This window comes from Propithecus coquereli, unplaced genomic scaffold (assembly GCF_000956105.1).
Source record: "Propithecus coquereli isolate 6110/MARCELLA unplaced genomic scaffold, Pcoq_1.0 Scaffold483, whole genome shotgun sequence".
Lineage (NCBI taxonomy): Eukaryota > Metazoa > Chordata > Mammalia > Primates > Indriidae > Propithecus > Propithecus coquereli.
This window is the reverse complement of record NW_012150652.1, coordinates 1,907,299-1,918,671: the sequence shown is the minus strand read 5'-3', so window position 1 is coordinate 1,918,671 and position 11,373 is coordinate 1,907,299. Positions and strand designations below refer to the sequence as shown.

General features: G+C 33.5%; 1 protein-coding gene across 1 annotated transcript in view; it reads left to right on the top strand.

The window, feature by feature from the left end:
• The window catches only part of PANK3 (pantothenate kinase 3), a 24,760-nt gene extending 20,138 nt beyond the window's left edge, over positions 1–4,622 (top strand). The window contains exons 5-7 of the mRNA XM_012655761.1: positions 85–208; positions 2,330–2,455; positions 3,813–4,622. Coding sequence (XP_012511215.1) covers positions 85–208; positions 2,330–2,455; positions 3,813–3,863 — 301 coding nt within the window. The 3' untranslated portion in view covers positions 3,864–4,622. The remainder of the gene's footprint in view (positions 1–84; positions 209–2,329; positions 2,456–3,812) is intronic.
• Positions 4,623–11,373: the final 6,751 nt, after the last annotated feature.

The following is an 11,373-nucleotide window of genomic DNA, read 5'->3' as shown; positions in this document are numbered from 1 at the left end:
GGTTATAGATAACATCTGCTAATACATGAAATGTTGCTTGTTATCAGTGTATTTGACTTTTGTTTGTTTCTCATTTCTCTGTAGTTTTGGGAATATGATTTATAAGGAGAAGCGAGAGTCTGTTAGTAAAGAAGATCTGGCAAGAGCTACTTTAGTTACTATCACCAATAACATTGGTTCGGTGGCAGGAATGTGTGCTGTTAATGAGGTAAAAAAAACTTTAATTATATGAAAATCTGAATTGAAGTTTTATGTACATCTAGCAGGACTTGCTCATTTTCCTTAAGGAGGCCTCTAAGATTGAGATCTATTCCAAAAGTAGCAGATAATTCAAACTGAAATAGGACAAATAGATATTTACAATTTAAGTTTATACAGAAACTTTCAGAAATACAAAACCTAAATTTCTTGAGGATGTAAAATAACTTTCTAAGCATAAAACATTTTGAGGCAACTAATTAATGAAAGCATTTCTTTTACTGTTAATATTACGTTTAATTAGTGAAATACTTGGGAGTTTTCTTACTGCCCTCGGCTTCTTTACAGTGCTGCCTTGTTGCATATGGATCAAGCAGCATTGTACAGGGCTATGAAGGCATTGAGACTTGTTCTTCATGTGAAATTTGAGTGCTGTGTACTGCTTGCTCTAAGAAAAGTGTGAAAAGCATATACTGCTAGATTGGCCACATAGTTGTGATATAATTCCACCTTCATATACTAGAGATATTTGCCCATTTAATTTTTGTAAAAATCAGAGCTTTAAATGGATTGGGATGTTTGTTTTTTGAAAGGTATCCTTCATTTGTTTATTCACTCATTTATTCATTGAGCAAATATTTATAGAGTACCATGTGCCAGACATTGTTCTAGGCACTTGGAATATATTAGTAAAGAAAACAAAGATCTCTGACAGGTAAATTGTTTAGTACATACTAGGTGGGAAGTGCTGTATTTTTTAAAAGAAGAAAATCAAACAGGATAAAGAAGATTGAGAACAGAGGACAGAGAGTGGCAGAGGACAACTTGCCAAGTATTTGGGTGGTTAAAGGAAAGCTTTATTGAAAATGTGACCCTTGGGCAAAGATTTTAAGGAGGTGAAGTAACCATGTATGCAAATATTTGGAAGAGAGAGGCCCCAGCAGAGAGAACCTATGCAAATCCTCTGAATTCTTTGCGTAAATCCAGAATTTCATCTCTTAACTTTTTAAATAATTTAACCTTAAGTGTAATAAATGGGTTGATGGAACCACTAGTAGGCCCTTTAACCTAGATTTTGAGAATATTTCACTTTGGGGCCTACAATAATCTGGGACCTTTGTTCTTAGCCCTGTATGTCTAGATTCTCACTGCTCGATTAACTTAACAGTAATTAAGACCATGGTTTACACTATCCAAACTCAAGTGCACAAAGGTTTATACTCAAAAGTCAATATATTATTGTAAGAATAGAAGTAAATTTTCTGGAGATTCAAACATTAATGCCCCCAAATAAAATTTCCTTGTTATAGAGGCACCTAAGAAACAAAATTTAGTGCATGTGGAATCTTAGCAGAGAGAGAATGACTTGATGAATCAGTCTCGGGACAGCGATTGCTGGAATCCAAGGGGTTGAACGTAACATGCCAGTAACCCAGTCAGTGTTACTCTCCAAAAAAAATAGTCCACAGTTGCTTGTCATTGTTGAACGTGCATCGCAATATATGAGTATGTTTACTGCTTATTTTACCCTAAACACAATTTAAAATACTTTTCCTTGGTTTGATTCCTTTAATCTCATCAGTAATGTGTCTCCAGATTACTTCGTTAGATGGATTATTTATTGGCGTTTTCTAAAACAAGTGTCACCTATGATCATTTACTACAGTCTTTCCAGAACCTGTATTTTTTTTTTTAAATAGACTTTACTTTTTGGAGCAGTTTTGGGTTCACAGTAAAATTGAGTGGCAAGTACAGAGAGTTCCCATGTTACACACACATACACACACACACACACACCCAGCCCTCCCCTGTGGAATGTCAACATTCCACAACAGAGTGGTGTGTGTGTTACAGTCCATGAACCTACCTTGACACAGCATTGTCACCCAAAGTTCGTAGTCTACATTAGGGTTCACCCTTGGAGTTGTACATTCCATGGGTTTTGACAAATGTATAATGCTGTGTCCAGAACTAATTTTTAAATATTCAGGATAGTGAAGCTATGTGCCAGGAATGTAGTAGACACTGATAAAAGGTAGTCGTTTACATTTTAAAATAAAGATTTCGTAAACCTTTAGTATTGTAAAATCTGTTTAATAATTCTTTTTACAAATTACTTCTTTTCTTTTAGAAAATAAACAGAGTTGTCTTTGTGGGAAACTTTTTACGTGTTAATACTCTCTCAATGAAACTTCTGGCATATGCACTGGATTATTGGTCAAAAGGTCAACTGAAAGCATTGTTTCTAGAACATGAGGTATGATAGAAAAATAATGTTTCGTTGATTTTAATAGCATGCTCTTATTTGCAAATTTTATATATTGCTTCTTTGCATTTATAATTATAAAACTACCAATTATTAAGTAGAATATTGATTTCTTCATTTCACTTTCAGTTGTTGGGGGGAAGAGAGTTGGTATAACCTGGTAGGCACCACATTCAGATTAGAATTTTACAGGTCTTCTGACCAACATAAGAGATCTTGAGCTCCTCAGATACCTGGGGTGCTTGCATGCTTAGTAGATGTTTTGTTTTATTAAATTGTTTCTTTGGGTTTTCCCCCTGACATTGCAAACATTAAATGTGAACAATATAAAAATATATAATTTAGCAATGAAAATTCTCCTTAATACTACCACCACAACCCCATCCCCACCTCCAGAAGTAGCCACTGTTAGCATTTGGAATTTATTCTTTAAGATTTTTTCCTATTCATTTACTACATCCAGTTAAATTTCTATCTGAGCAATTATTGGTTGACATAATGTTTTGGATTAAGTACATTTAACTTGAATTTTGTTTATAGTCAGAGTCAAATGGTTATATTATTACAAATTAATAACACAGTCAAAGTATTTGTTTTGCTCTTAAAGGCTTCCATGTCTCATTGTCACTGCTCTCACTGTACAGATCAGGATGGTGTGATCTTGTGCAGCTCCACAAGGGCAGCATGCGGTGAGAGCATTAGGCACAGCCACAAGAAGTTAGTTTATTGAGTAAAGGCAAAAGGGTATAGAATTGCTGTTATAGTCCTGGTAGCTTTAGTGTCTAAAAGTAACACTTTAAAAATACATATTTCAGGCCTGGCTTGGTGGCTCACGCCTGTCATCCTAGCACTCTGGGATGCCAAGGTGGGCGGATCATTTGAGCTCAGGAGTTCCAGACCAGCCTGAGCAAGAGCGAGACCCTGTCTCTACTAAAAACAGAAAGAAATTAGCTGGACAACTAAAAATATATAGAAAAAATTAGCCAGGCATGGTGGCGCATGCCTGTAGCCCCAGCTACTTGGGAGACTGAGGCAGAAGGATTGTTTGAGCCCAGGAGTTTGTGATTGCTTGTGAGCTAGGCTGATGCCACAGCCCTCTAGTCTGGGCAACAGAGTGAGACTCTGTCTCAAAAAAAAAAAAAAAAAAATATTTCAAAGCTATGCGTATATATAAAGAATAAAATACAGTTTTAGAAAATTTTTTATGATATCTACCAAGAAAATTGGTAGATTTCCAAATAAATGTTGTTGAGCAAATAGATTATACATAAATGTGTTCTTAAGTGGTTAATATTGTACGCTAATTTAAAAGCTACACTACGTTAACAATTATTTTAAAATTACACAGGGATACTTTGGAGCCGTTGGTGCACTTCTTGGGCTGCCAAATTTCAGCTAAAGCATCAGGTCTGTCTCTGCTCATAAATGTCATCCAAGAGGAACTGAAACCAGAGGCATTATCACTGCATTGTTTTGCACTGGGAACCAAAGGATAAAAGAGTACCATAAGCTGCTGAATGTTGCCATATTAAGAGAAAACTCAGTAACGTGAAGTATTTCTATTTGAAATGCTTTCCCTTTTGTAGATAACCAGTGTTAAATTCTTAAATGCAATACAGCCTCTGATTACTGAGCTTCCTCTCCAAAAGATTTTCTTTTTATTTTATGTAGCTGTTGTAGTACTGTATGCTCAAACACAAATAGTCTCAGAAATGTTTAGCTTATGAAAATAATTGATTCTGAATATTTGTCGTAAGTCTTTTTATGTGTTTTGATTATTAATGAGCAGATAGTATCATACCCTGTATCAAAAATTATTGAAATGGCTATCAAAGATGATTATTTTTATGTGATTTAAGAAATGTTAAGGCAATTATTGTAGTTTTTTTAAACATAGCCCCCTGCCAAAAAAGCATGTTTATGTGATCTTTCCCCAGAAGTGTAACTTTTCTCAAATGCCATAATTTAATTGAAATACTATTGTTCACTTTTAGCCTGAATTTTAAAATGAATCCTGGAAAATGCATATATTTGGTGAAATTGCACTTTCTGTGTTTGATGAGTTAATCAATACATGTTTAAAATGTTTAGTAGTATATAAAATTGGTGGTATAATTACTTGTTCAGAAGGTCTGTTCTGATGGAATATGGTTTGAGTGCACTGATGGGTGTTCTGGGTTCTTTCTTTACCACATTTATATCAGGCCCAAACATAGTCCTTTGTTTCTTTTTATTAGATCTGAATCATTAAAACTAAACATTTTATTCTATTATGAACAACAGCAACAAAGTCACATTTACTTTAAATGAATGTTATAGAAATCTAAAATACGAATTTGAAAACTTTGTGAGAGTCTGAGGCGATATTGCAGAATTATAAAAGGATCAGTGTTTCATACATTCTAGTAATAAAAGCATTATAGTTCCAAAATTTGTAAATCCTTTTGCCTGGGAATTTATTCTCTATTTTGAATTAATTTTTTTAATGTTAAAATTTTTTTCAGGTTTTTATGTTGGCAGTAACTCTGGAAGTCTAATAGTTCAGTGAAGTTGTTCAGGTGTGTTGCTTATGCGTAAGTAGAAAGACTTGAGGGGAAGGATGAGAAATTCATCTCTATAAATTACCAATAAATCTGGATATAAGAGCTTAAAATTGTTTCTGTTACACAAAGGAAATATTACTATGTGTTTTACAAACCATAATTTTGCTCAATAGAGAGTTTTCAGTAGACTATCAAGAGGTGCTTGAAAAAGACATTTCTCCACATAGTTTTCAAATTTTGTGCTGAAGTGTTTACAGTTTTCTTTACATAAAGTCATGAACATATAAGTAATAAGTGAGTATTTAGGGGGGAAAGCACGTAAAGCTAATTTTTTAGAATTTAGACTATTTGGAACTGTCAATTCAAGTCAGTAGCTCAGTTTATTTAAAAGGTTCTGATTTGGGCATCTGTACAGATAGGAATCTTAACGAATGGTAGTAATTACAAGTTTTATACCTGTAGCAAACTGTACGTTAGCAGCTATGGGTTTAGGGCAGTCTTTAAGAAAAAATGGAATGGTCAAAGTCTGTTAATTTGATCACTGTACTTTGGTTAACATGGGACTGTGATTCTTACGTTTTGTCCTTTGAAAGTCAAATTGCCTGCTAAAATGCATGTAAAATGAACAACCATCTTGCCACTGTTGCTCTTAGCTTTCCCATACGTAATCTAGAATTTCTGGAATAATAACACAGAATTATGAAATGAAGGCCGCCAAGATTATAATTTTTAAATTTATGATCTGAAGAAATTCCCTGTAAGCATGCTGTGGTAGATAGGTTTGGTTCTAAAGTCAGTTATTGTTGTGCCTCAGAGCTCTATGTTCTTGAACAGTGCTGTCTAACAGAAATAAAATGTGAACCACATGTAATTTTACATTTTTTATTAAGCACATTAAAAAGTAACAGCAAACAGGTGAAATTCATCTTAATTATATATTTTTATGTAACCCAATATATCTAATATGTTATCATTTCAACTCGTAATCAGTACAAAAACTTATTTAGGAGATGTTCCCCCCACACCCCCCAACCCTTGATCCTCAGTCTTGGAAAACCAGCCTATATTTTATGCTTACATTACATCACAATTTGAACTAATCACATTTCAAATGCTCCACAGCCACGTATGGGTACTGGCTGCTGTATTAGGCAACACAGTTCTAGAACTACCTCTTTAAAATGAATATTATCATGTGTCCATGAAAACTTTCTGAACATGGCCTCTTTAAAGAACATTTCAGAGGAAAAAAATGGGAACCTTATTTTTTAAATACAGAGAGAGTGATAAGAAATAGTTTATTTGGGCTAGTTTATTTTATACAGACAGGCTGTATTTCTGACACCATTCCGAAAATATATTGGCATCTTGCCATCTCATTATAGTATATATCATTTTTCCAATGATACTGATATTAATAAAATTGCCCAAGACAATATATATCCTGACAGTTCCCAACAGTTTCCAAAATACATATTTCCTTCACTGAAGGAAATGATTTCATTGACTTAATTTCTAAAATTCTAATTGAACAGCCAATTTTTAAAAAAATTGAGCAGCCAATTTTAAGCTAAAGGATTAAAAAGAGACTATTTAATTTCAATGTTCTGTACACACAAAAGAACCTTTATAATTTCTGCACTTAGTTTTCATTCTTAAAACTCTGATAAGTCTTTCAAACGCAAGGAGCAGTGTCGATTTACCATGGAGCTTGGTAAAGAACACAAGCTCTAGAGCAGACGACCACCACTCCCCCCAAAGAAGATTGCCTTTTAACTAGAGACTTGTAGATTTAATGGCTTTCAGTTCCATACCCAGACTTCTCCAAAGACTAACTAGTAGTAGACTTACCGTATGATTTGACATGGCAATTCCTTGCTCAACTACTCTAATTTAAATAGGTGGGAGATTAGGTGGATTCTTAGTTTGCCTTAAGTCAGTTTCATTGCTAATAATATACATGATAGTTGAAAGCCCTTCAAGAGGTTTGGATTATTTGTCAAATATTAAACTCTAACAATTCTTGAAGTTTTTTTTTTTTTTTTGCCTTTGATTGTGTAAATACCAGTTCTTATGATACATAGAGAGACCATATCTGTAAACAGAATGATGCAGCTCAAAGTGAAAAGGTTTTCCTCTTTTTTTCTAGTGGTTCTTGCCTTCAAAGAGTAGTCCATTACATCTTGCCTTGATTTTTAAGGTTGCATTTCTAGGGTGAAAGCTTAGCCAGACAATAGTTTTCAAATGTTCTTTATAACCACTCTGCTTTTTATAAGCAAAATTTTTTCATATTTTGTTTAGTATCTTTTTTCTTTCTGTTGAGCACTTTATGCTTTTTAGTCTATTGCATTTAAGAATGTGATTTAGAAATTCTCCTTTAAAGCCATGTAAAAACTGATAGAGGATAATTAAAATGGGTGTACATTATTTTGCATTTAACTTACTGTCTTGTGGTGTGTGTAAACAAAACATTAGAAATATATTGCCTTTTTGTAATAATGCTCTTTGACCTCATTTTTAAAGTGATTTGCCATGAGCTATCAATGTCCTATTTTCAAATAAGTTTATGTTTATTCTAGTGTTCTAATACTGAAGGGATTCAGCCAACTTTGTTTCTAATCTGTGAAAAAATGTGCTTTATATTATTGCCTGTTTTCACTATTGAAGAGAATAGTTGTTTCATATTTTCTACTGAAAGTAGTAATAATCATTGAAGACCCAAAAAAGTAATTTTTTTCTTCCTTTAAAGTGTTTGAATACACCATTTAAAATAGTGGAGTATGAAGTGAATCATCCTGGCTTGTGTGCCATACCTAAATTGAGTCAGTTTCCACTTCAAAATGGAAATGTTTAATTATGTCCTTAAAGCAGTCCCTATTATTTGCAGTATCCTGTATATTCAGTGGACATAGTGTCATAATCTGGTTGTATTGGGAATAGTGCTAGTCACTGGTCTGTCTTCTTCAAATGTTACTTTACTTGTAAAATGAGGGAATTGGTTTGTTACAACAGGAAATGAGTCATTTATCGGGATCCTGAGAAAGACAGATGCTTTGTTCATGGCAATATTTGGGATGACTAAAACAGTTTTTTCAGATATTTAGTGTCATGTTTTGGAATTAACTATTAGTGCTTATATAATATTTTTGTAATTATTACATAATTTTTATTGGCATATATTAATAGGTACTAGATTTTGGATTCTCACCAAACCAGTAGAATGGTATTAGTTATTCTCTCATATTATTATGTTACTGCCTGTGAGATACATACATATGTATTAAAGGGTGTGTGTATGTGTGTTCTTTAATCTGTAAAGGTACCTGGAATTTTTACTGTGTTAACTTCAAAATTGTATGGGCATTATAACTTTATCATTGTACAAAAAGAAAACATCCCACTAAATTCGTAGATGTTGGCGGAATACAGATGTTTCTTGACTTACCAAGGGGGTTATGTCCCAGTAAACATTGTTAATTGAAAATATTGTAAGTCAGAAATGCACTTAATACACCTAACCTATCAAAACATCATAGCTTACTCTAGCCTACATTAAACATGTTCAGAACACTTACATTAGCCTATAGTAAAGTATGGTTGCTAGAGAATATGTATCACTTCTACATGGTAAAGTTGAAAAAGTCAAACCATTATAAGTCAAGAACCATCTGTATTAGATATATTTGGTATTTTTAGTGGCCTTTTTCTTTAAGCTTGCTCTTTCTTCTGATCATTGTTGAGTGGTAATAGATGTGGGATGGACCTCTCCCGGAATTATTTATTTCTTTTGTCCAACACAAAATTTATAAAACAAAAGTTTAATAGTCCCAGCTACTCGGGAGGCTGAGGTAGCAGGATCACTTGAGCTCAGGACTTCAAGTCTAGCCTGGGCAACATAGCAAGATCCCATCTCTAAAAAAAAAAATAATGTTCAGTTACCTGCAAGTAAGTTGATATATCTATCATGCATTGCAGTCATATCCACATCAGATATGTTTAAGACCTAAACTGCTTCTTTCCTTGTAATTGGAGTAATCAGATGGACATGTGTCTGGTATTCCTACCTTACTATTTAAAATAAATAGCAGTGAGCTAATACTGGGATTTCAGGTACTACGGTTGGTGTTGAATGATGTGTTTGGGGGGAAGTTGATTTTTTTTTTTTTTTAAGAAAATCTAAAAATCTATTTACGTTTTAGCTCCAGTAGTCAAAAGGGTATTTTTCTTTTAGATTTTCAGTCTTTTGGCTGCAACTGCTAGTAATTTTGTGTTTAAAAGAACTAATGAGGAATGTATTTTTCAAAGGAATGAATGAAGTTAAAATCAAGATTTTGAATTGTGTAAATATGCCGCTAATTCTTTTTTCCTCAAGTTTCTACACAAAGCATTGATAAATATGCAACTAATTCAGTTCGAGGATATTACTAATTTTTTTTTTATTTCTAAACATCTTTCATACCATGCAGTGCTTACAGTTCCGATAGCCTTCCAAGAAGACATTTCAGTTTTGATATAATTTGTAAAATATACGTAAATAATATAAAATCATTTGAGATGATTTTAGCTTTACGTTGTATGTCTGAATTTCATCTGGATATCTGTCACAGGTATGAAGCTATTTTGAAATTTGCCACTTTTCCCTGAGCGGCCCCTTTTAGTTTAATCTACAGCATTTGGAAAGAAAAGATGACTTTATAGAATTAACACCGACATGCTAGTCTCCTTGTCCCAAATATAATGGCATTAGGATGTAAGTGATGTTAAGGTGGTTTCATGATTTTTTATGTGTTGTCTGCTTTTACTTTGTATTTGAACTACAGTCAAACTCCGACATAACTGAAGTTGAATGGCATTTGTCTTAATTCTGCCCAGTTATTGACCAAATGATACCTAGAAGATGTTTTTATGTCACAATCTAGAGCATCCTCTAATTTGGGGTTTAGTTTTACTTACACGTACCATTTCAGTTTAAGTTGCCTTATTCTGTTGCATTATTCCTGTCAGGTCTAAGTTTTATCATGTCTAAATTCTAACACTGAATCTGTGATGTAAAAATGTATGATGTGCTACAGATTTTATTCATAATAAACTAAGTTATAGCCTGTTGTAACCTGTAAAACATTTCTTATAAATTGCCTAATTTATTTTTTCATTTATGTGCAGTTTCTTATGTAAATTTTAATAATATTTGTCACAGCCTGTTCTGTAAACATTCCCATATTCTTTTCCTTAATGCTTATTTGCATGACAGAAACTTGGGTTTTGCTTGTTTGTCTTGTATGGCCATTAAGCCAACTTCACTATCTCTGCCCTCTTTTCTGTAGTTTAACTTTTCTAATTTTGTTCATATTCTAAATAAATGTTAGAATCATGCTTTTCATTTTCTACTTTCTAAATAAAATCTCAAAGTTGTTTACTGTGTGTATCTTTTTATTTCTTTATTATATATTGTATGCCCACATTTCCACTCTGAATAAATGTAAGGTTCTGGTTTTCACTGAAATTAACTACAGTAGAATGTAAACTCCACGAGAGCAAGGACTTTGTGATTACAGTCTTGTTCACCTCTGTATCCCCATAGCTGGCACAGCGAAGGTATTTGAATAAGTAAATACTTGTTGAATAAATTAATTGTAGAGAAAGTGTCCTCTATCTAGGTCTCCCTGTATAAAGGTAGGTGTAATTATAGTTTTTCCCCACCTTCCTCCACCTAACGTTAGAAAGCGTAAGTTTTAGTCTGTGACATTCAGACTTTCATGAAATTTAAGACTTACCTTTTAAAAAAGCTTTGATCTTTCTTAATATATGAGGTATTAAGTTGTAAATTTGGCCACTGTTTTCAAATTATATGATTGTCTTAGGCATACAGGAATGGTTTGAAACATGAATGTGACTACCACGTTGACACGAAGTATATGTTCTTTCTGTTTCAAAGAATCCAAGAAGCAGAAACTAGGATGAAAAAAGATGTGAGATCTTGACTAAGGCAGAAACGGATGTGGTGTGGAAATACAAATATTAGATCTGAGGTGAGATTAGCTCTCCAAACATAGAAGTACTGCTGTTGCAAGCACTTGGAAGTAAACTCCTGAAGAGCCAGAAGTTCAAGAATGCATGCTTAAGTCTAAATCCTTCATTCAAAATAAACATTCCAAGTGGGGCGGGGGGGGGAAAGTTTGTATTGGATTCTATACACAGCACAGGATGTCTTATCTATTGACATAGTCTTCAAGTATAGTGTGTACTGAGCAAACTCAATGTTTCTGCACCTAAAATCTATGCTGAAAGCTTTATAAATTCCTATTTTAAGCTATTCCTATGCTTCTGCTTTTGGGGGTGGTTTAAGCTTTGGGTTTTTCCCTAAAA